Here is a 25,923-nt window from a genome sequence, read left to right on the forward strand (position 1 = left end):
TTTTGTCAGGTAGAAAATCAGTTTGAAGGGGCACTGTCTATTAAAATAGATGCATGCACACATCACACAGTCATTTTGCTATTAATATTAGATTTGTTGCTGAAAGTAATAGTGCAGGGGTGCCCACACTTTTTTGGCTTCCGAGCTACTTTTAAAATGACCAAGTCAAAATGATCTACCAACAATAACATTTTTAAAAAACACAAAGCACACTGTATTCAGAGAAAATGTTAATTATCATTTATATTCGGGGGTTTTCAAAGAGGTCAAGGCAGATGACTTTAAAATATGCAATGTCTCCTCAGTATCAACTTTACAAAAATAGACAAATATACCCCTCCCCTTTTACTAAACTGCGATAGAAGTTTTTAGCACAGGGAGCTATGCTGAATGCCCCGCACTGCCACGACGCTCATTGACTCCCTGCACTAAAAACCGCTATTGCAGTTTAGTAAAAGGGGGCCATAGTGCAAAATATAGACAGCAGATATAAATTTGAACACATTTTGATCACTAAATTTAAAATAAAATCATTTTTCCTACCTTTGTGGTCTGGTGATTTCATGAGTCTCTGGTTGCACTTCCTTCTTCTGACTGTAAATCCAATATTTCTTTCTTTCTGCTTTTCTTTCTTTGTGCCTCCTGCATGCTTCCTCTCCTCCAGACCTCATTCCATTCCCCAACCAACATCTCTCTCTTTCCCTCCATAAGTCCAACTTTTTCTTCTTCCCTGCCCCCTCTCCTTTCTCACGCTCTCTCTCTCTCTCTCCCTGCTCCCCCTTTCTTTCTTTCTTTATGTCTTTCTTTCTCTCTCCTTGCTCCCCTACCTTTCTTTCTTTCTGTCTGTCTGTCTTTCTATCTCCCTGCCCCCCTTTCTTTCTTTGTCTGTCTTTCTCTCTCCCTGCCACCCTAAGCCATCGCCACCGATTTCTCCCTGCTTTTCTGACGCCAGGCCAGGCGAGTACAAGTGCCGGGCCCACAAGCCTCCCCCTCCCTCCCCCCCTCCCCCCGACGTCAATTCTGGCCCAAACTTCCTCTCCAACGTCAGAATTGACATCATGGGGGGAAGGCTGTGGACCTGGGCTTCACGATTGACTCGAGTTGCCTTTGCAATCTACTGGTCGATCGCGATTGACCTTTTGGGCACCCCTATAATATTGTGATAACTCAGACTTTAGGACACCCAGGCATATCACACCAGTCATAGGAAGCGGAACACTTTGTTTTTTGAGGGGGCCTAAAAGCTCTGCCCTAGAGCTTGCCCCCATAATAATAATAGTACTAATTGTAATACTATTTTTTCCATTAATTTTTCATATATGCATACAATATAATCTTATTAACAACACATAATGGTTAACCACAAAATTAAACTACACCAAAGCACACTATGCTTCTCAACATTCATTCCTACCAGAACACCTGGCCTTGGTCACACATGCAGAACATAGATAACCCCTATGCAAATACAGAACCACAAACTAAAAGTACTAATATACACAATCAAAATGCTAAGATGCCAGACTCTACAGTACATGCAATATAACACCAGAGAAATAAAAATACTGTAAATTAATTTTTTCCTGAACAGTACAAAATATAAACATCAGATATAAATTCTCAAAACTGACACATTTTAAACACTAATAGGTCGTTTTACTAAGGTGCGCTAACTGATTTAGCATACGCTAATCGATTTAGTGCGTGCTAAACACTAATGCGTCCATACAATATAATGGACGCATTAGCGGTTAGCGCACGCTAAATAGATTACTACTAAATTGGCTAGTGCAACTTAGTAAAACATGGGGTAAACTGAAAATAACATATTCCCTACCTTTGTTTTCTGGTGATTTTATTTTTCTAATCATCTTTTTCCAGTCTCTGATTGCACTTCCTTCTGTCTGTGCTCTTAACTCTTTTTCCAGGGCCTTCTTATCCAATTGCTGTTTTTCTCTCCTTCACTTTCCCCCCTCTTATGGTCTGACATATTTTCTGTTCTCCTTCCCACAGTTCTCCCATGGTCTGGTATCTCTCTCTCCTTCTCTTCTCCTTCCCATATTCTAACATATCTCTCCTTTTCTACCTACCTTTCTGCAGTCTGGCATCTCTCTCCTCTCCTTCCCACAGTCTGACATATCTCTCCCCTTCTTCCCTTCTATTCCCTAGTCTGGCATCTCTCTCCTTTCCCTTTCACTGGTCATGACATCTCTCTCTTCCTCCTTCCATCACCCTTCTCCAGAATCTGACATCTCTCCCTTCCTTGAGTCATCTCTCCTCCCTCCAAGTCCAACATCCCTTCCTCTTTCTGCCCCTCCCCCCAATCCAACATTTCTCCCTCATCCCCTGGCTTCTAATCTTTTGTCTCTCCCCACCAGCCCCATACCCAACATTTCTCTTTCTATCATCCCTCTCCAACACCATGCTGCATCTCTTCCTCCCTTCCCTCCACTACCATGTTCAACATTCCTCCATCTTGCATTCCTTTCCATCTATCCCACCATTCCCTCTCCACCACAACATCCTATATTTTTCCCTCCCTACTCTCCACAACTTTCGTGTCCAGCAATTTTTCTTCTTTCATGACTTGGGAGTTGAGAGGTCCTGCGCATGCTTCTACAGGATGGTGGCTGGATTGAATCGGGAGCCAGGAGGCGCTGGCGGACGGCAAAGGCATCGGCTGAAGCGGGAGGGCAGTTGCAAGGGGACCCCAAGGGAAGGAAGCCACCCTGCTGAAAGGGCTGCAGCACCCACAGGCAGGTACACACCCCTGGGCCATCATAGCAAACTTTGGTTGTAGAACGAATCTTCTGAGTTTGTATTATGGCCTATGGGGAACTTTGCTTTGATATACGAGTGCTTTGGCTTACAAGCATGCTTCTGGAACGAATTATGCTCGTAAATCAAGGTACCACTGTATATTCAAATTAGTAAAACATTAACAATAGAAGATGATAAATTTCAAGATAATACATTTTTAAACAAGAATGTCTTTCAAAGTTAACAGTATATTGACCTACTGATCTTGGAGATCATTCCATATTAAAGGAGCCTGATTAAAGAGGGATGCCTTCCATTGAACAAATGATCTAATTGTCTTCAGTGAGGGAAATTGAAGATAGACCTGCTTCCATGGTCTTCCTGCTAGTAATGAAATCAGTCCCACTAAATAATATGGCACCTAGCCATATAGAATATTAAAAATCATAATACAAACCTTAAAATAAATCCTTGCATTTACTAGCAACCAATGTAATTTAAAAATGAAAAAAATTACGCTCACTGCAGTGTTCTGCACAGTTTGTAATCTTTTCAACAATCTTTTAGCACATCCTAAATAAACAATATTACAGTAGTGTAGCTGAGAAAGAATAAGCGATTAAACCACAAGTGCAAAAAATAACTTATCAAAATATTTCTGAACTACCTATAATTTACGTAAAAGAAAAAATGATTTTTTACTAACCAGATTAACTTGATGTTCCAAGCTCAAAGAATTATTTAATTGAATACCCAAAACTCTAGTTTGCTTATCAAAAGTGTAATTACTTTGGCCAAAGTGTGATAAAAGATCTGATCTAGCCAGATCCTGTGTGCCTAGGCAAAGAAATTTAGTTTTGTCTATATTTATCTTCAACTTATGGGTTGTAACCCATTTCTCTTCAATATCAAACATCAACTTTAATGCAGACCAATCAGTAACTGAACAGCTGAAAACCTAAGAAAATAATGGTTGCAAATTCTGAGGCTTTTTCTTACCCCATTTAAAAAAATAAAATAGAGAATGACATGGTGGTTGTTACACGCAGCTAGCCACCTGCCGAAACGGTGGGAGAAAAAAAGTGGTCGCCGCAGGTATGGGGACAAGGCCATTCATTGCCCTATGGAGCGGTGAAAGGCCTTGTCTCTGCAGTTAAGGGAGGGAACACGTGCGGTCAACAATGCACGGTCCAGCAGCCCCCTCCCTTCTTCCTATTGCCGCCTTCCAAGCATCTCCCTCCCTCCCTTCCTTCTCCTTACCTTCATTGGCGATTTTTAATTTTCACTCAACAAGCAGCTGGAGCCTTGAAGTTGCATGTCCTGCCAGAAAGTTCTCCTCTGACGCAACTGGCTGCTTGTTGAGCAAAAATTAAAAATCACCAGCGAAGGTAAGGAAAAGGGAGGGAAGTAAGGAGATCCCGGACCGCAGCAAGCGGGAGGGGGCTGCTGGACCATGAGAAGGGTGCTGTATGGGGTGGAGAGAGGTGGATGGAGAGGAACAGACACTGAAGGGAAATGGGGAAGAGAGAGTGGGGAGAAGATGGAAATAGGGAAGAGAGAGTGGGGAGAAGACACTGAAGGAAAGTGGGTAGGAGAGAGTAGAAAAGAGAGATACCAGATCTGAGGGGAGGAAAGGAGGAGAGAGATGCTAAAATCCACCTGGGGAAGGGAAGGAACGATGGAAGGGAAGAAGACAGAGATGCCAAACTACGGGGGGAGGAGAGGGAAGAAGATGGGTGCCAGACCAATTGGGGAGGGGGTGGAGGGAGAGATGGAAGGGAGAGGCACAGTAACAGAGCATATGGAAGAGGCAGAGAGAAGGCAAACAGTGGATGGAAGGAATTGAATGAGGAAAGCAGAAACCAGACAACCAAGGTACAAAAAAAAATTCTATTTATTTTCTTTTTGCTTTAGGATAAAGTAGTATATTAGTTGTGTTGATAAACATTTATAAACAAAGCCCTGCCAGCTGAAGATCTCTTTCTCTAGTTCGGCAGCTAGAACTTTAATTTATAAAATGACAATTGTACAGAATATTGTTTCTTTTTACACTTTAATAAAATAAGTGCAGTATAAAACTATTTCAGGCTTGTGTGGATGTGTTCAGATCCACGGGGACGGGGATCGAGCTTGCGGGGACAGGATAGGGACAGGGCGGAGATGGGAACAAATTTTTTTCCCCATGTCATTCTCTATAATTAAAGTTAACAATGGAAGAGTATTTTCCTGGTTTAAAAGTTCAGCCAGGTATTTTGTATTTTGTTTGCAGTGGATCTATTTTATTTACAGTAGATATTGTGGTCTTTGGGGCTTAGATATATTTTTGATTTTGCAGTATATCAAATAAAGTTGATAATAATGATGATTTAATTCCACTGTCCTTTAATAATTGAGTGATTTCACATTTCTATGATTGCCATTGTATTCAAACCTTCTTTCATGACGTTGAGCAATAGTGAACATAGCTTTGCATATGCTGACTTTTTTCCATTTCTATATGTGTTAAATGTTTTAATTACCTGGGTGCTCTGCCCACTTAATTTTAATTACCTAGTTTAAAATCCTGTTCAGTAGTTTGCCCTATTCAAGTAGCAGATACCATCCCATAATTCATAAACCCCTCTCCCCTTTTTACAAAACTGTAGTGCAGTTTTTAGCACCGGCCACAGCGGCAACAGCTCTGATGCTCAAAGAATTCCTATGAGTTTCAGAGCTGTTACCGCCATGGCCAGCACTAAAAACTGTGTGGGAGGGGGATAGTTAATGAACTCTTTTCAACACCATCTTTGCAGCCTGAATGTGACTTTCTCTGTCCTGGTCTTTATTATTGACTCGGAAAATTGAGAATATACCTAGCTGCTTCATCCTCTCAGAACAATGAAGTCCTTGTTAATATGTTCTATATGATACCTTTTATTTATATAACTATCCTGTTTCTTTATTTGCCTAAGAGGTACTGCAGTCATAATTGAAATTACTTTTACTTGATTTAGAAATGTGGATCTTACACCAGTAGATCAGTTCAGAAATGTGCAAATTGTGAATTTGGAAAACAACAGTCTTACCTCTTTCAGTGGTTTAATCTTCCTGCCTAATGTGAAGGTATGCTTCCTTTTTGTTTTGGGTTGTTTGTGTGTGTGGGGGGGGGGGGTTGGGGGAGGTCCCAGTAGTTCTCTCCTGTTTATATTTGGGTCTTCAGTTCAATCACTACAGGGACTTAAATGTGGCACCATGATCCTTCTTTAACAGCTTTTTGGGAATTTTTCCCCTATTTTTATATTTTCTCCCAACTCAGCTCAAGCATTCCTCAGCCAATTTTATGCACCAAAATTACTTCTGGAACTCTACAATCACAGTCTTAAAACCAGCCACTTGGTGCCATTGTTGTATAGTGATTAGGACTCTTTACCTTCAGGGGCTGCATTCTTTGTAGCATTTTTAGCTCTACTTAGCTCAGAGGGTGGAAACCTGTTCCAGGCGCTCTGCATGATGCTTTACCAATCAGCTACAAAGCAATCAGACCTACCCCTCAGGATATTCTGAAAAATGTTTGTTTACATTTAAAGTATGTAATTTGATTGCTTTTCTAATTTTGTAAAAAGCTGGAACAAATAGAGGATGAAAATAAAACGAGATTAAGTTCTTACCTTGCTAATATCTTTTCTAGTAGACAGGTGTATCATTCTGGACAGTGGGATATTCTCCACATGCTCGTGAACCATGCAGAAGAAATCCACTCCAGGTTTTCAATTCCTCCTCCTCCTACTGAGAGCTCTGTTGCCCCCTTCAGTTTGTACCAAGGCAGGTGATAAACCTATATAGAAACACAAAAGAAGGAGGGGTACAGGGAGGCTCCTCAAAATACAGTGCTTTTCTGCTCTGAAAATATAACAAACGTTAAATATTGCAATGAAACAATCCAAACTTCAGAATAACCATACTAATCAGAAACATTTATGGAGTTCAAACATTCCCCAATGTGCTTTAACAATACATTATTCTTCACACCCTTGAGAGCTGACTGACATCAAAATTTTTGTTTTGACTTGAACTGTCTGATTGAGACATTAGGCAGGCGGTGAAATAGCTGACAGGGTGAGGCTCCATAATCACACATCTATCTACTGGAAAAGATATTATTAGCAAGGTAAGAACCTAATCTCTTTTTCTAGTGCAATAGGTATGACATTCTGGACAGTAGGGATGAACAAAAACAATCCCCAAAATCTAGGGTGGGATTTCTGTGTATGCTCATAACACTGAAGATCCAAATACTGTATCCTCCTGTGCTTCCATGGCCACTTTATAGAACTTGGAAAACACGCAGTGTGGACCAGGTCGCTGCTCTACAAATCTTCTTGGTGATTGCTTGCTGCAAGCAATATATGCTGATGAGATGGCCATGCAAATCCATTTTGAAATGGTAGCCTTGGACACAGGTCTACCACATCTAGCCTGACTGGTGAGCACAAACAGATGGTCAGACAGAACTCAGTAACCTCTAGATACCGTAAGATGACTCTCCTCACATTCAGCTTTCTTAGAGTCTGAACATAAGAACATAGGAACATAAGAACATAAGCAATGCCTCTGCTGGGTCAGACCTGAGGTCCATCGCACCCAGCAGTCCGCTCACGTGGCGGCCCAACAGGTCCAGGACCTGTGTAGTAGACCTCTATCTATACCCTTCTATCCCCTTTTCCAGCAGAAAATTGTCCAATCCTTTCTTAAACCCCAAAACTGTACTCTGCCCTATGAAGCGCATTCCAGGTGTCCACCACATGTTGGGTAAAGAAGAACTTCCTAGCATTCGTTCTGAATCTGTCCCCTTTCAACTTTTCCGAATGCCCTCTTGTTTTTTTATTTTCTGAAAGTTTGAAGAATCTGTCCCTCTCTACTCTCTCTATGCCCTTCATGATCTTGTAAGTCTCTATCATATCCCCTCTAAGTCTCCTCTTCTCCAGGGAAAAGAGACCCAGGTTCTCTAATCTCTCAGCGTATGAGAGGCTTTCCATCCCCTTAATCAGTCGTGTCGCTCTCCTCTGAACTCTCTCGAGTAACGCCATATCCTTCTTAAGGTACGGTGACCAATACTGGACGCAGTATTCAAGATGCGGACGCTGATCCTTTTTCTTTGATGGTAAGGTCCATCATGGACTCCTCTTGAATAAACTCACACAGAGCATGACTAAGGCTGTGAAGAACCATGTTAAGGTTCAATGATGGAAATGGATGCTTTTCCGGTGGTCTGAGTCTTAGTGCCCCTTTTAGGAATCTGGCTATGTCTGGATGAGAAGCTAAGGGAGCTTTGCATTCTCAGGCTCTGCTCCATAATAATGACTGTGGACAAAGTCATCAATTCATACTGCTACGGGAATCCAGAGTCCATGGGAGTGTCATTTGAAGGGAGTCGGATTGTGGGGACCACCAAAATAGCAGTGTCTCTGGAGAGGACTCATTTGAGCCTTCACCTAAGGACCCTCATCTATAGTGACTATCATAAAGACTAGCACTTGGAGGTAGTGCAATTCCAATGGAGCTGGCTTTTTCATCATGTCTGAAATCTGAATGCTAAACTTGGAAGATAGGCATAGTCTTCCACTGTGTTGAATAAAACTCCCAGGTATTCCAGTAATTGGGATGGAACCAGTTGGCTCTTTTGAAAATTTGCAATCCAGTTTAGGCTCTGTAAGACCTGGACCACTTGAGTCACTGCCTGCTCTCCTTCAAAGAGTAACAAAGTTCTTATCAGCCAGTCGTCCAGGGAGCACAGAGAACTGATAATGTCTCTCGAGCACATGGAATCGCAGGAACCTCTGGTGCTCCTGAAACATGGGAATGTGTAAGTAGGTTTCCATCATGTCTAGGGAAGCTAGAAATTCCCCCAGAGCTACTGCTGTGATTATTTATTACACTGTCTCAATGTGAAAACATGGAATCTTCTGGGCCTCATTGATATGTATGAGATCTAGGATGAGTCTCTAATTTTCTGAGCCTTTCTTGGGCACTATGAAGTGTATGGTGTATAAGCCCTAGCCCAATTCTTCTGGCCTGAATTTCTGCAAGTTTCTGTACTGTTGCTAAGATTCTACATGCCTTTTCTGAGTGACCCACTGGGAGTCCACAAACCAGTCTGTTAAGTCAGTGTTCTTCAACCTTTTTACACCTATGGACCAGCGGAAATAAAATAGTTATTTTGTGGACCGGCAAACTACTAGGACTGAAATTTTAAAACCCCTTTTCGCCCCGTCTCCATGAGCTTGGTCCCCGCAAATCATCTGATCCCATCCGCACAAGCCTCAGTTATGATTTTATATTGAATTTATTTTATTAAAGTATAAAAAGAAACAATATTCTGTACAATTGTCATTTTATAAATACAAATAATACAGAGCAAGGATCAACAAAACCCCTGTCTCCCCTCCCCTTCGCATATTTCCCCTCTACTATCAAGAAAACTGAATAATCCAAATTATTACAGAATGCTACACAGAAATATCATGCTAACAAAATACCGCAGTCACACATGACAGAAATAGTGTTAGGGGAGTGCAACTAGGGCAACTGCCCCATGGTCAGAGAGAGCCCTAAGCCAGCTGGAAGCTAAAAAAGCACTGCTTGGGCTTTGCAGTCCCCAGTTATGTCTAACACCAGCTCTAGCAGGATATATATTTCAAATCTGATATATTCTAATCACAAAATAGAAATAAAATTTTTTTCTACCTTTTGTCGTCTCTGGTTTCTCCTTTCATCTTCTTTTCACTCTTTTCCTTCCAGCGTCTGCCCTCTCTGTCTCTTCAATCCAGCATCTGCCTCTTCCATCCACAGTCTGCCCTCTCCCCCTTCCATATGGTATCTATCTTCTTTCTATGCCCCTCTCCCCTTTCCATCCAGCCTGTGCCCCCTCTCTCCTTTTTTCATGATTCATTCCAGCTTCACTGCTCTCCATTTTTCTCTCCTACACCAGATCTAGCATCTTTGTCCCTCTCTATTTCTCTGCTGACACCCTTACCATCATCAATCTCTCTACTTTCTCATTCCTGTCTCTCCCCTTCCCCTCCTCTAATCTCCCTGCCAGCTGTTTCCTTTCTTTTGTCCTTCTCCCTTCCCTTCTCCCCCTGTCCAGCAGTAACTCTATTCCCTTCCCTTTCCCTCCTCCCCTCCCAGCAGCATCTCTCCTTCTCCTTCCCTCCAGGTCCAGTAGCAGCTGTCCCTTTTTTTCCCTTGCCCAGCAGCTTCCCAGCCTCCAACAGTGGCTTTCTCCCCTCCCAGCAGCTCTCCTTCCTTGCCAGTGCAGCGATTCACTAAGGCAGCTTCGGGTCCTTTGATGGGTCGCGCCGCCTATGAGGAAAGAGGAAGTTGCATTATCAGAGGCGGCTGCGACTCAGCAAAAGCCCCAAGGCTGCCTTAGTCAATCAATGCACTGTTAAATACGTAGAGCTGCTGGGAAGGGAGAAAACCACTGTCGGAGGCTCACCATGATCTCACCGGCCCTGTGCGGACCAGCAGGAAATTACATCTCATCGATCTCACCTGCCCTGTGCGGACCGGCAGAAATTTTCTACGGACCGGCGGTTGAAGAACAGTGTGTTAAGGGATGGGCAAACTTGAGCTTGTATCCTCCATGAATGATCTCATTAACCAGCAGTCTAATGAGATCTGCTCCCACACCTCTGCAAATGCAGGGGAAGGCTTTGACCCTGGCGTCATTGGTCTTACTTGGAGGTTGAAGTGGGATGAGAACTGGAGGCTTGGCGTCACCTAAGCCCTGTGAATCTCTACTATGATCCCTGATAGGAACTCTGAGCTGAAACTCCTCCTGAATATTGTCGAAAGCGCCTTAAATTACAAACATTAGACCACCCAGAACCTCTAGAGGCTCATGATCTTCTGTCAAAGATTTAGGCTGGCGATCTGCCATGCTGACCATCAGATCGTCCAGACCCTTTCTGAACATCTGTCCTATGAAAGAGAGTCTTCTGAGGGTAGCCTTGGAGGTAGAATCTTCCGCCCACTGCCTGATCGAGAGCATTCGGTGGGCTGAAATAGATTAAGCCAAGACTTTGCTTATGACTTTGATGATTTTGTAGAGAGTGTTGGCCACATAAACCACCCCTGCTAGCATAAGTTAAGGCAAAGGCTCATCCTCTGCCAGGATGAGGCCATGAATCTTGGACAAGCGTGTGCCACAAACAAGGCTGCTGCAGCTGCATTGATTCCTAAAGCCAAAGCTTCAAACTGCCTTTTTAACACCACATCCACTCTGCAATCCTGCATATCTCAGCTGCAGGCTAAGCCAAGCCCTGTCACTGCAGAAAAGCCCAGTAGCAATACCACACAGATTGAACACAAAGCTCATTTGCCCTTATAGGAGAAGCCTGGGAATCAGCAGATAATTCCAAAGCCCATAAAACCTAGCAAGAAGAAAGCACAGATTGGGGGTGGGGTGGAAATGGCTACACCTGATAATACAGAAAGGAAAACATTAGCAAAGGCAAGCAGTCTGATCAAGGCTCAGCCAATCTGAGCCCTAGTAGATCTGCAGGTGTAGGTAAAATGAGAGACATGACAGCACTAGGAGAGACAGCTAACAGCAACGCAGGCTCAACTAGCAAGCAGAGGGAGATTCCTATCTCAGCACTGAAGCCTAAGAGCAGAAGACCTTTGTCCTCAGTAGGTCAAGCCATAAGCTGGAGGAGAGCTGATCTAGGAAAGCTAGCTGCAAACCTTTGCAAACCCAGGTTGCCAGAGAGGGCATACCAGGAGCCAATCCAAGCAGAAAGAGAAGAGGTAGACCTTGTTTCTGTAACTGGAGAGAATGTTAATGAGCCAGATGGGGATGTGTGTATGAGTGGTGAGGAATCTGATTTAATCAGCTTGCCAGATACTGAAGAAATGCAGTGGGAACAGGAGACTGTAATCTAAAGCTTGCTTATGTCAGTAGTAAGAATTCTGCTTTAGAATTACTGATAAAGCAAAGACATTTTCAAAACATTTCAGTTTCAAGCCATAGAAACTACTGTGGGAGAAGGAAACTCATTTCTCCTTAATTAAAGCATAAGTTCAGCCATGGTAAGCCAGGAGTTTAAAGCAGGCTGTGAACTGTTTGTACAAAGCTATGGCTGAGGTGTGTTTAAAGACCACATAAAGAATCCAGAATTACTAGAGTTGCTTATAAAGAACCCAGGAAAGAACTCATATTTGTGAAGCTATATTCTGTTACATCCCTTCCAGATTCCATACGCTAGGTGTTCAATCCCAACCAAGGAGTTGCAGAAATCCACAAACTTTTCTGAGCACATGCTTCACCCTCTTAGCCTGAGAGCTAGCATAAGAACATAAGAATTGCCGCTGCTGGGTCAGACCAGTGGTCCATTGTGCCCAGCAGTCCACTCATGTGGTGGCCTTCTAGTCAAAGACCAGTGCCCTAACTGAGACTAGCCCTACCTGTGTACATTCTGGTTCAGCAGGAACTTGTCTAACTTATCCAAACATATCCAGTTACAATTTCTGCAATCCATGCAGAAGTCTTTGCAGTTGCTCTGCTTCTTTTTCTTATTTTTTTCACTTAAGTTAATTTCTCAGTGGCTTCAGTGCCTTGAGACCCCTTCTAGGTGGTCCCCTGTTTGAGGAAAGGATGTAGTCATGTGGTGACGGACTGCTGCTTCACAGAGAAACTCTGGTGAATCTCTGGTGTCAGCCTGCTGTGTGCCACCATTTTTAGACTCAGGGTCCCTTCCCCTGGTAGTCAGCTTGCCGGTGACCTTATCATGCTTCTAGAGTAAAACCCACCCGGGTTTGAAGGCACAGGCTGCCTTTCCTGCCCCCAACTGCATGGATGAGGATCCATGGGGGTGGAGGTCATAGTTGGTGTCTGACCGGTTGACAGTCTAAAGATTTCAAATCTGGATCCATCTAGAGCTGTTTCTGAGGTAGAAAATCATTTTCCTCCATTCTAATGCTGCTGCCAGTCTGGCACTGCAAAACTATGAGTAAACCTCCATTATCTCCTATGGGAACTTTGGGGGTGGCTTGTAAAACAATTTTAAAAACATTCTTCACAGTTTCGAAGGGTAGGGTTCATGTCCTTCACCTCCCCAGACCCCACATCACTATTTTTTATTTTCAGTTTTGATAATGTTGCTGTTTTTGGCACAAAATCTTGACTTGCAGGCATCTTGGATTTTAAAATTGATCTTTTTTTTCTAACTTTTATTTCTGCCTCAAAAACCCCTCAATTTGACACAAAATCATTTGGGATGGACTCCCCAGCCCTTAATATGCTGACTATGGACATTGATTGTGCCGGATCTGCGATTGTGTACCGCATACCATAGCGTGCTGGGAGAGGGGGCAGGAGCTTCTGACTTTGCCTCCGAGTAATCTTGGGCTGGGGAGCCGGCCTGAAGAAAATCTTCTGAAGAAAATCTCGCCCAGAGATCGTCCTGGAGTCTGGCACAAGACGCCTGCATTCCATGTCTGGGGACTCTTATGGCATGTAGCTCAACAGAGCCCTGCCATGGTTGCGGAGTGGGCCTTTTCACTGGATTTTATTCAGCTCCTCTAAAAGGCATATTCCTCAGACCCCGCTCATTTGACGCAGCAAGCAGGTGCATTGGGCTTTTTCGGGAGCCCTCTCATCTGGCTGTGCCAGACCTCGATTACAATAGTTGCCATGCAGATATTATGATTTTACTGTCTCCTGTCACTGTCTTTATTTTGGATTCGGCTGATGTCTTTGCTGAGACTGGTCGCATTGGCTGCCCTGAACGTCTTGATTTGGGTGCTAATATAAGACCATAAGAATTGCCGCTGCTGGGTCAGACCAGTGGTTCATCATACCCAGCAGTCCGCTCACACGGCGGCCCTCTGGCGGCCTTCTTCACAGATTTTTAAGCAGGCTTCTGTCCATCTCTTTACGGATGATATTCTGAAAGAGCTCCTTTTGGATTCTCTATCTTTCATTTCTCAGGCTTTGGTCCTGGACTGTTATCCTATACCCTTTTTTCCATTCAGTCCACAGCTCCTTGGTCTGGTTTCAGAACAATGTGGTACCCCGGAAAGCTCTTTCCGACCTTATAAAGCTATGTCTATTAGTGCTGCCCGATTCAGGGAAAAACAATTTTGATTCGATTCGATTCAGCCTATTAAATTGGTTTTTCGATTCGATTTTCCTGCCCAATTGGGTGTTTTTTTCAAACATCTTGGTGGGTTTATTTTATAGCTTTTTCACCCCCTTTGGCTTCTAACCACACTGGCGCTGTAGTGTAAACAAAATAAAGAAACAAAAATGACTTTTCCTCTTTCTGTTAAATCCTAGCTCACGTTTGCGGTCTAACACCAGCTCTGACAGGATACACTTTTCAAATCTGACATATTGTAATCACAGACCCAAACCCCATATTGTAATCACAGACCCAAACCCCAACTTCATACCAAGTTGGAATAACTTCAGCATCCAGGTTCTAAACGACCTGGCTCCACTGAAACCCTGCAAGAAAAAACACCGCTCATCTGCCAACTGGTTTCATGCCAACCTTCTAGCTCTGAAACGAGAAGTGCGCAAACTAGAAAGAATTTGGTGCAAATCCAGCACAGACACTGACAGATATTCCTGGCGCATAAAAGTTATTGAATACAAAAGAATGATCAAAGAGAAACACTCCAAATATTGCGCCCAATCAATCAATATCCCATCCCTGAACAGCAATAAACTCTTCAGACTAGTCAACTCCTTATTTGACATCAACTCATATAAAAGCTCCCCCACAGACCTTCCACCCTCCCCAACAAACCTAGCCAACTACTTCGCCAAAAAAATTCATAACTTAAAAACCTCTCTTGCAACAACAAACACCAACCCACTAACCAACCTACCTGCCCCAAACAATGAAGATTCAACCGCCGACATGACTTGGGAATCGCTTTGAAAACCCAGATTGGAACCTATTTCTCGAGCTATACTCTAAATATTCCAAATCCAACTGCCTACTAGATAACTGCCCACCCTCCATCATGAAAATAGCTCCCCCCCTTCAAAGTGGAGCTCTTCAACTGGGTCACTCTCTGCCTGTCCACCGGCTACTTCCCGCTGGAACTAGGCCACATCCTCATATCTCCAACTATCAAAAACCCCAAAGAACCACAGCCACCAACTACAGACCCATTGCCAACATACCCTTCTTCCTCAAAATCATGGAAGGCCTTGTCAACCGGGACCTCATGTCATACCTCGAGAAGTTCGACATCCTTCATGACTCCCAGTCTGGATTCCGCACTAACTACAGCACAGAAACTGTCCTAGCGTCACTAACAGACTACCTCCTCCAACTACTCTCCCAGGGAAACAGCGCTCTGCTACTCCAGTTCGACCTCAGTAGTGCCTTTGACCTGGTAGACCATGACATTCTGCTTAGTTGCCTCGATTCTATAGGCATTTCTGGACAGGTACTAATTTGGCTCACAGGCTTCCTAAAAAACCGCACCTACCGAGTCCACAATGAGGGAACCTACTCCCATACCTGGGCCAATCCCTGTGGAGTTTCTCAAGGCTCCCCCCTATCACCTTCCCTATTCAATATCTACATGGCTTCACTGGGACACATGCTATCTGCCCGAAAGCTGAAATCCTATATTTATGCAGATGACATTACAGTTGTCATCCCCATCTCCTCACTGTCACAAGAAACAGAACAGCACATCTCTTCAGTACTCACCATGGTCGAACACTGGACCACCCGGTTCAAACTAAAACTAAATCCAGAAAAGACTAAATTCTTCCTTGCAAGTCCCAACCACAAATTAACTACCACCACCCTACAACTCAACGGTCTAACCTACCCTATCAACCCCACCATCAAAATCCTTGGAGTCATCCTAGACCGCTGCCTGACCTTCGAAGACCACACCAACGCTCAGTTCAAAAAATGCTTTTACACCCGCTGGAAACTCCGTACCATCAAACATTACTTTGACTTCCCCTCCTTCAGACTGCTGGTCCAATCCCTAATCTTAAGCACCCTGGATTACTGTAATATCATATATTTGGGCTCCTACAAGAAAACCATCAAACGTCTGAGACTCATTCAAAACACCGCCGTCCGCCTAATCTATGGCCTCAAAAAGTCAGACCATATCAGCCCTTACTACAGAAAACTTCACTGGTTGCCAATAGAAGCGAGAGTCATCTTCAAATTCGCCTGCCTCTGCTTCAAAACCTTAACTGGCTTGTCCCCGATATATCTTTCTCACCACTTTGCGTTCCCAGGCACCAATCGAACGAGCAATGCTTACCCATCCCCAAAGGGATGCACTCTCTTATTCCAAGCTGGCAGATGGACAGATTGCCTGACCACCCTCATTTCATCTGCCCCATCTTACTCATCCTTCAGGAAATCTCTCAAATCTTACCTCTATGATAAATTTTGCGAACCCCTCCCCCCCAAATAACCAAACTCTACCAGAATAACCAGAATGTAATTATCTTTGCATAGTAATCCATTTCAACCACATTATACAGTCTCTTGCATCGTATCCTGTTCTATAGTCTCTCGCACTGTATTTTCACTGTATAAATATATCCGCTGTATATGTTCAGGCTCTTGCATTGTAAATCTGCTTTGTATCTTCGCTATATAAACACCCATGCTGACTATGTACAATCCCCTGCTTTGTAAACTGCTCTCAACTGCATAGTACATTCCCTCGCATTGTATCTTCGCTGTGTATGTACAGTCTCTTGCATTGTAAACCGCTCTGAACTGTTTGTGGTATTGCGGTATACAAAAATAAAGTTATTATTATTAAAACAGAAAATAAAATTATTTTTTCTACCTTTTGTTGTCTGGTTAATATTCAGATCTTGTTGGTCCCAGGCTCTGGTTGTCTTGCTTGCTAGGGTCTCCTTCTTTCTTCTTTCTCCGTGCTAACCATCCATCTGCCATCTCTGTCCTCCCCTTCCATTTCTCTTCCCTCCCCCGGAGGTCTGGCATCTTTCCTTTTTTGTCTCCATCCACAGATCCACCTTTTCTCAAATACCCTTTCATCCAGCATCTCTCCCTCCTTCCCCACCACCCCAGGGTCCACCATCTCTTCCTTTCTCTTCCCAACTACCTCCTATCCAGTATCTCTATCCCCCTCCACACCATCCCTTATGTCCAACTTCTCTCCCTTTCTGTTCCTTCCCTCCCTAAATCTCATTGTCCATCATCTCTCTCCCTCTCCTCTATTTTCAGACCCATTATTTCTTCCCTCCCAAAGTCCGGCATATGCACGTCACTTTGAACCCCCCCTTTCCTCCCTCCCTCCCTCCCTCCGTGTACTTCTACACCAGGGCCCCCCTCCCCTGAAGGGCTGTCCCCCCCAAAGGCCTGCACCTCCCCCTGAAGGCCGGCACCCCACCCCTGAAGGCCTGCCTGTCCCCCCTGAAGGCATGTGTCACCATCCCTGAAGGCCTGCTTCCTCCTTGAAGGCTTTCCCTCCCTTAAAGGCCTGCATCCTACCTCTGAAGGCCTACCTGTCCCCCCTTGAAAGCCTGTCCTCCCCCTTTGAAGGCCTACATCCCCCCCGAAGGCCTGCCTGTCTGCCTGCCCCCCCTTGAAGGTCTGTCCCCCCTGAAGGCCTGTCCCCCCTTGAAGGCCTGCATCCCCCCGAAGGCATGCCTGCTGCCTGTCTCCCCTGAAGGCCTGCACCTCTCCCTGAAGGCCTGTCCCTTCTTGAAGGCCTGCATCCTCCCCAAAGGCCTGCCTGCCTGCCCCCCCTCTTGAAGGTCTGTCCCCCCTGAAACCAGCACCTCCCTCTGAAACCTGCACCTCCCCTTCCCTTTCCCCCATTAAAGGCCTGCCTGCCTGTTCCCCCATCCCGAAGGACTGCTCACATTCCCCCCCCCCCCACGGAAGGCCTGCATGTTCCCCCTAGCCTCCCCTGGTGTCTGGCTTCCCCCCAGGCCTCCCCGCACCGTTTACCTGTGAGGAACAGCCTGCAGATAAGATCACTATGCTAGCGATCTTTCCACTGCTTCGGAGCTGTTTCCTCTGCCGCGGTCCCACCCCTCCTCTGATGTCAGAGGCAGGATCATGGAGGAAACAGCTCCGAAGCAGTGGAAAGATCGCTAGCATCGCGATCTTATCTGCAGGCTGTTCCTCACAGGTAAACGGTGCAGGGAGGCCGGGGGGGGGGAAGCCAAACGCCAGGGGGGTAGAAATGGATGCCAGGGGGGAGAACCGGCCACCAGGGGGGGAACCCGACAGCAGCACTTCCCACTGACCCTCCCCCCTCGCCCTCCAAAGTAGGTGCGGCAGCGGCCGGCCAGCAAGAGCAGCGCTGCTGCTCCTGCTTTAGGGAGTGAGGGGAGAGGGTCATCCGAATCAGGAACTAATTTTTTTTTTGTTTCGAATCGATTTGAATCGATTCACCCAAAGTGAATCGGTGAATTGATTCGAATCATGAATCGGGCAGCACTAATGTCTATGCTTTATCATCTGGATCCTGATTTTTGGCAGGTTTGAACAGCCTGGGGTAGATTCTGCCGTGGTGCAGGTTATCCAGTGCGCAGCCCTCTCTAATGATGGAGGAGTGAGGTTTAAGGACTCTCAGGATCGCAGAGTGGAAATTATGTTACAAAAACATTCTTTTATAGTGGCATCTTCCGGTAGCCAAGCGACGGTGGCCACTTTATGGCGTGCACCTATCACTCCGGCCAGCACAATGCATCTTCTGTGGAGGTGCATGCCTGTCCTCCACTGATGAAGGTAGGTGTGGATTAGGTGCCAGGCGCCCTTTATGTTCTCATTTGAGTTCTTAGTACATTCTTTGCTGGTGCAGTGTCTGTGCGCAGGATTCTTTGGATCCAGTCTTTGCACTAGGGATGCTGCCTCAAAGATCACCTTAAGCAGACAGATGTCTTTTCAAGGGCCAGCTTCTTATTGGTATAGGTCTGGATGACATCTACACATGTGTTACCGAGCACCGCCCTAAGTCGCTCACTGTGAACAAGTTTCACTGGATGTCGGGAAAGGATCATAGTACTCTTCATTCCTCTTGCAGGTATCATCAGGGATACACAGGTTTTCCTCCCAAAGACGTTCCCAGATCTATGCCCGTGTTACTATGGTTCCAATTCCAGGTGTCATTAGTTTCCTGTGCAGTGGCTGTGACTAAAAAGCCCAGATAACACCAGGAGTTGGGTGTGGCTTCTTCATCTTGAAGGCTGACTTCTCGGTTTTGTCAGGAGTGGACTCAACTTTCATCGGACACTAGTTAATCCACCTGAGCCCGCCTCAGGTTTGGTTTCTGGACTCTGGCAAGTCTACCGGAACGGAGTCCAAGATCTGCGATACTCTGCAACGCCTCTTAGACATCGGGATGATGGAACCTGTTCCAGAACATGAATAGGGGCTTAGGCAGATACTCCTTACACTTCATCGGGCCAGAAAGGCTCAAAGGATTGGAGACCCATTCTGGATCTAAAGTCAGTCACCCACTTCATGCAAATTCCTTTTTTCTGAAAGGTAATGGAGTACACGGTGATAGCTGCTGTCTCTCCAGGAGAGTTTCTAGTGGTCTTGGATCTCTCAGAGCTACCTCCGTATTACCTTCTACCCAGAACATCGCAGGTTTTTGCATTTCCATGTTCTGCAACAGCATTTCCAGTTCGCAGCTCTGACCTTTGGCTTCGCAATTGCACCTGCACTTTAATCAAAGTGATAGTTGTGGTGACCTTCTGCCAGCAGAAGGTCCAAGTTCACCCTTCCTGGGACAGCTGGTTGATCCGAGTTCCATCTCGTCGTATGTACAAAGTGCAGTGGAGACGTTAGTGTCTTTGCTGCAGGCATTGACAAGTTCAGGAAGAGACACTTGGCATCCTCCCAGTCCTTGGAGTTTCTGGGGCTTCTTTTTATCTGCAGACAGGGTCATGTATGTCTTCTCAAGACACATAGACAGAACCTTCAACAAAAGGTCAGAGTTCTCCTGGAACTTACCCTGGTTTATGGGGTCTCGGGCAGCCTGCTTGGAGGCGATCCCCTGGGCCAGAGCGCCCATGTGCCTTTTACAGGAGTCCCTCCTATCTCAATGGTCTCCACAGAGTTTTCCCCTTCAGATGCCATTCCCCTTGTTAGTGCCAGCTAGCAACAACTTGAGCTGGTGGCTTCAGGGGGAGGCTGTCTGCCAGGGATGGCTTCCGGATTTCCGAGTGGATAACTCTTAGGACAGATGCCAGCCTGTTAGGTTGCGGGCTCACTGCGGGGCCCACTCTATTCATGGGCAGTGGACTCATGGTCTGAAATGTTGGTTGACCAATTGTCTGAAGCTTTGGGCAATTCGGCTGTCGCTACTTGCTCTCCAGCCCCTTCTGAAAGGACTAGTGGTGCATGTTTCTCTGCTACGTCCTGCCCCTGCTCTGACATCAGGGGCAGGATCGCGGTAGAGAGAACGTGCCGCTGAGGACGACGGGCAGCTGCAGGGATTGCTGTAACACCAGTGATCCTGCAGGCTTAGCCTTAAAGTAAGGCTAAGGGTATTAGCCTTAAAGTAAGAGCGGGGAAGATGCAGGCTTGCGGGGAGAGCATGCGTTCGCGGCAGGGAGCAGGCCTTCGCAGCGGGGAGGAGGAGGAAGAGTGCCTGTGCGGTGGGGGGAGCAGGCCTTCACAGTGTGGAGGAGGAAGAGTGCCTTCACAGCAGGGGGGGCAGGCCTTTGTGGGAGGAGCAGACCTTCACGGCAGGGGGGGCAGGCCTGTGCAGGGGGAGGAGGAGGAAGAGTGCCTTCGCAGTGGGGAGGCAGGCCTATGCAGAGGGAGGAGGAGGAAGGAGTAAGATAGGGGAGGGGAGATGCCAGACCCATAGGAGGGGCCTTATACAAACTGGGCCAATCAGAACCTCAGGCCCCTCCCCAGATGCATCGGGAAGGGGCCTAAGGCTCTGATTGGCCTGGAAGCCCCATAGGAGGGGCATTAAGTATCCGGGCCAATTAGAGCCTTAGGCCCCTTCTCGGTACATCTGAAGAGGGACCTGAGACTCTGATTGGCCCAGGTTGTTTAAGACCCCTCTCATAGGAGTGGCTTATACAACCTGGGCCAGTCAGAGCCCTAAGCTCCTCCCGAGTGCATCCCAGGTTGCACCAGGAAGGGGAAGGTTCATTTTGAAAGAGGCGTGCCACCTGTCCGGAGGGAGAAGTCATCTCTCCGGTCAGCCATCTAATTAAAGGTATGGAGGAGAGGGGTCGGAGGCCGGGGTTGGGGGGTGTTGTGATGCAGCAGGAGAGAATAGGCATCTCTCCCACTACTGGAGGGGGGGGGGGGGTTGCCCAGAGAAAACTACCTCAGAGATTTGCACTTGCTTTTTATTTGGTAACTTTTTCATGAAAAATATCTTGAATATTTTTGAAATTGGCAACTAGTAAAAATTTATTTTGATGCAGTGTCCTTAGTATTCAAAAGGCACTCATTTTGATAGCTGACATTAATTTTTCACTTTATTAAAGGCTCCTTTTACAAAGCTACAGTAGAGATTTCTACCATGGGCCGGCAAGGGATGCAAGAGGGAAGTATGTGCAAGAAAGTAACATGATGCAAACTCAAGTGTATATATACAAACGCAAGGTGATTAAATTTGTAGACGATACGAAGTTATTCAGAGTAGTGAAGATACAGGAGGATTGCAATGACCTGCAACAGGACATAAACACACTCGAGAAATGGGCTGCGACATGTCAAATGAAGTTTAATGTGGATAAGTGTAAGGTGATGCATGTTGGTAAAAAAAATCTTGTACACGAATATGGGATGTCTAGTGCAGTGCTCAGAGAGAACCCCCCCCCCCCCCATGAAAGAGACTTGGGAGTACTGGTTGACAAGTCAATGCGCAGCGGTGGCGAAAAGGGCGAACAGAATGCTTGGAATGATTAAGAAGGGGATCACGAACAGATCGGAGAAGGTTATCATGCCGCTGTACTGGTGTGACCCCCACCTGGAATACTGCGTCCAGCACTGGTCGCCATACTTGAAGAAGGACACGGTACTACTCGAAAGGGTCCAGAGAAGAGCAACTAAAATGGTTAAGGAACTGGAGGAGTTGTCGTACAATGAGAGATTAGAGAAACTGGGCCTCTTCTCCCTTGAAAAGAGGAGACTGAGAGGGAACATGATTGAAATGTTCAAGATAATGAAGGGAATAGACATAGTAGATAAAGACAGGTTGTTCACCCTCTCCAAGGTAGGGAGAACGAGAGGGCACTCTCTAAAGTTAAAAGGGGATAGATTCCGTACAAACATAAGGAAGTTCTTTTTCACCCATAGGGCTCTTCCAGAGGCTGTCATAGGGGAAAACACCCTCTAGGGATTCAAGACAAAGTTAGACAAGTTCCTGCTAGACCAGAATGTACGCAGGTAAGGCTAGACCCAGTTAGGGCTTTGGTCCTTGACCCAAGGGCCGCCATGGGAGCAGACTGCTGGGGACAATGGACCACTGGTCTGACCCAGCAGTGGCATTTCTTATGTTCTCATAAGAATTCTATGAACATTTACCTCAATGGCCCGCAATAAAAACCTTTACCACAGCTTTAGAATAGCCAGTGTAAATGTTTATCTCATTTATAACTCCTTCACTATACTCTCTAGTCCAGGTCTGAAAGTACTCAATCTAGAATGAAATGAAACACTTTGCTTTGTAAATGTATGTGGTTTTTTTATGCCCATTGTTTCTGTAGATACTGAACCTGAATTATAATCACATTGAATCAATACTACCCAGGCAGAAGTCTCAGAATCACTTAACAAATAAACAGATACTGCATCAGAAAGTGACTTCCAGTGGCTATGGACAGCAAACAGTTTCAAAAACAAGCAGGTACCATAATAATTGTAGCTATAATTCAATATGATGTTTGAGGCCCAGATTCTGGAAACGGTGCTTTTATTGGCTTGTGCCTTAAAAAACAGTGTCAGCCACATGTCAGTCAAGTATAGGCGCCGTTACCAGAATCATGCCTTATGTCAAATAGGCACCGTTAACGTAGGCCAGTGTTTTAAAGACCTACATTACCAGTGCCTAAGTTTGCGGATAATCACACCTAATGGCACCTAAGGTTATTTCCAGGCATAACCATTCCTACTTTGCCCTTAGATGCCATAACATAGTCACGATTCCAGCACCTATTAGGGTAGGCACTTGTCAGCGCCTAGGCAGTTTCCAATGCGAGGCCGCTCTGCTGAGGCACTTGTTGGCAGTGCTGGTCCTTTGCCTCCCCTTTCAGCACAGCCTCATCCCAGACTGCCTCCCACTCTTCTATAATGCTGCAGCCCTTAATTGAACAAACAGCAGAGCCACAGCTGATGCAGAGTATTGAATGTCCTAAACAAATTTTCTGATGCAAGTCTACCCTACCTCTATTTTTCTGATTTATAGGATTAATTTAGGATATCCAATACTCTATACTAGCTCTGTCTCCTAATCTTCCCTCAAGAAAACATTTAGATACTACATTGGGGGGGGGGGAGGGGGAGCAATAAAACAATTGCCATGTTAACTCTTGCTTTATTTAGTGGCAGGGACAACTTTTTGAGGTCTTTTTCTCTTAATTACTAAGAGTAGTTTGAATTTTTTTGGGGGGGAAGGAGGGGGGGATTTTTATTATAGTAAGTCAATGCTGAAAGACAGTTGGGAGATCATACTGTGGGGAGAGGGAATGGATGCAGGGTGAAGGGAATAAAGTCTGGTGGAGAATGTGAGGAAGGAAACACAGAACAGATACTGGGGACAGGGTTGACAAAATAATTAACACTAAAAAGTCATTACTAAGGCTTGTAACCACCGAGTAAAGCTATTGGAGCACTAGAGTAAGGCTTGGAACCAGTGGGAGAGGCTATTGGAGCACCAGAATGAGGTTTGGAATTCACACAAACAGAACAACAGGGGACTGGTACAGCCGAAAGCTCATGCCTCAGCATAGCAGCCCCCCACAGAGTGGTGTAGCAAGGGTGACAAGCACCTGGGGCGGTGGCGTCCCTCCTCCACCCTCTACTCCACCCCCACTTCCACATTTTCCTTCCCCACCCCTCCTGCTGCGTGCACACCACCTCCCATATCCCTTACCTCTAACATTCCTGGCGCGAGCAAGAGCCCCCAAGCTGCTGTCGCGCCATTGTTGGATCGTCCTCTGATGTCACTTCCTAGGCACAGGTCCAGGAAGCAACGTCAGAAGAAGAGCCGAAGCTGGTGCAGGAGGGTGGAGGACAGGTGCCTATACCCTCACCAAGATAAAACCCAGGGTGGACTGCCTTTCCCCCCCTCTTACTACACCACTGCCCGTGCATATTTCTTCTCATCATTGCAGCAGCACCTGGACAAAATAAAAAATAAAGCCACCTGAATGTTTAATTGGAGCCCTCAAAAAGAGGACATGTCTGGGGAAATCCAGTCATCTGGTAACCCTAAGTAAATATGGATTGCTGCTGTTGTTGATGCCCTCTAGAAGTTTGAAAGTATACCTGTGGGGGCATTTGAGGGGGAAGTTGCTGGACCATGGGTGAGTGGGCGAGGGAAGAGAAAGTAAGAGAAGCCAGACTGGGATTTTGGCATCCTTTATCACTGGTGCCCTAAGCCAGTGCTCACCTGGCCCATAGATTGGGCAGGCTCTACTTCTGTGTTCACAAAGATATTTTACCAAACAGATATTTGGATTTCTGTATACTGGTAAACATCTATGTAAGTAATACTTCCAGAATTCTATACATGTTTAATCTTTTTAGGGATGTGGGAATTATTGAAATTCTGTCTCCAGTAATGGAGAGCTTAGAAGAGCTTCATCTGGGCTACAATGGAATAAATAATTTACCTCAACTACAACTGAGCAGACTAAAACATTTAAAATCCCTATTTTTAGAGGGTGAGTATAACAAAACTCTAATGTGACATTTTAAATATACAGTAAACTCTCAGTTAACTAGCACCCATGGGGATTGATAGATGCCGGATAAATGTAGTTTCTGGTTGCTTGAGAGTTACTATTAAAAATAGGCCTAACTAATACTATACCCCATACTATGCCATACCATTAGCTGTTCCAGACAAACTATTGGACATGTGGTAGGCAAAGTGTGGGCATACTCAGGTGTGGCGTGGCAAGTTTACACTTAAATTTTCACCAGAAATTGATTTTATTTTCATTTTTATGTAAAGTATTACAGTATTTCTTAGATTTTTTTTTTTTTTTGCTGTTTTCTTGAGAATTCTGATTGCTTGAGTTCTGGTTATCAGAGAGTCTATTGTATATTAAAAATGTACAAACACTTATTTTGTGTATGTTTCTTCTAAATGGAAGACATGGTTATTAATGTGTGTTAAGGGATGCCACAAATTTTGCCAAATAACAGAAATCATGCTTTATCATAGGACAAGCAAGCAGTATATTCTCACATGTGGATGACATCATCCATGGAGCCCTGTATGGACTATTTTTCACCTTCCCGCTTATATTTTTTTTCACGTAATATTTTCTTTTTTGTTCCCGATTTAAATTTTTCATTTTTTCTAAAGCCTGATTTTTTTGGACCTTCGGACTCTCGTGCACCTGTTTCAGGCTGGGAGCATTTGTTTAAATCTTTATTGATTTTCCAAAGTTAACAAAAATGCAGTACAGTATCTACACAAACATCAATCATATATGCATTTATAATCAATCAAAATCCCCACAACAAAAAAAACCCACCTTGCAAGAGAATGAAACCATGACAGAAATATCCCTCTCCCACCCTCCCTCCCCCTGGATGTATTTGCAATATACCAACAGGATCAAAGGAAAAAACAATTACAACGCATCCATATATAATATAAGTTTTTTGTTTTTTTTAATTACATCGCTTTTTTATGTGCAACGCTTAGAATTTGTGATAGGCGTTTTATCAAAATTTTTAATAAACTTGAAACTTTTAATAAACTTGATCATTGTCGATACCATCATCTGGGGTTCCTAGCAAAAAGGCTAAGAAGCATAAGCATGATTTCTCTTCCAAGCATGCACTAATACCTCAGCAAATATACATCAGCATCGTCTCAGACGTCTACACCATCAGCACATGCCAAGCATCAATGTACCAAGATGAGGACCCCATCTTTTCAACTAGTGTCTTATATGTGTGCCTCATCATCAAGGTCACCAACGCTTCAACA

At 45.0% G+C, this 25,923-nt stretch overlaps 1 protein-coding gene across 3 annotated transcripts in view; it reads left to right on the forward strand.

The window, feature by feature from the left end:
* Window positions 1-25,923, forward strand: part of LRRC9 (leucine rich repeat containing 9) — a 584,298-nt gene that overhangs the window by 437,273 nt on the left and 121,102 nt on the right. For all 3 annotated transcript variants that reach the window (XM_033952892.1, XM_033952893.1, XM_033952894.1), the window contains exons 27-29: window positions 5,754-5,862; window positions 22,463-22,602; window positions 24,504-24,640. In XM_033952892.1, coding sequence (XP_033808783.1) covers window positions 5,754-5,862; window positions 22,463-22,602; window positions 24,504-24,640 — 386 coding nt within the window. The remainder of the gene's footprint in view (window positions 1-5,753; window positions 5,863-22,462; window positions 22,603-24,503; window positions 24,641-25,923) is intronic.

This window comes from Geotrypetes seraphini, chromosome 7 (genome assembly GCF_902459505.1).
Source record: "Geotrypetes seraphini chromosome 7, aGeoSer1.1, whole genome shotgun sequence".
Classification (NCBI taxonomy): Eukaryota; Metazoa; Chordata; class Amphibia; order Gymnophiona; family Dermophiidae; genus Geotrypetes; species Geotrypetes seraphini.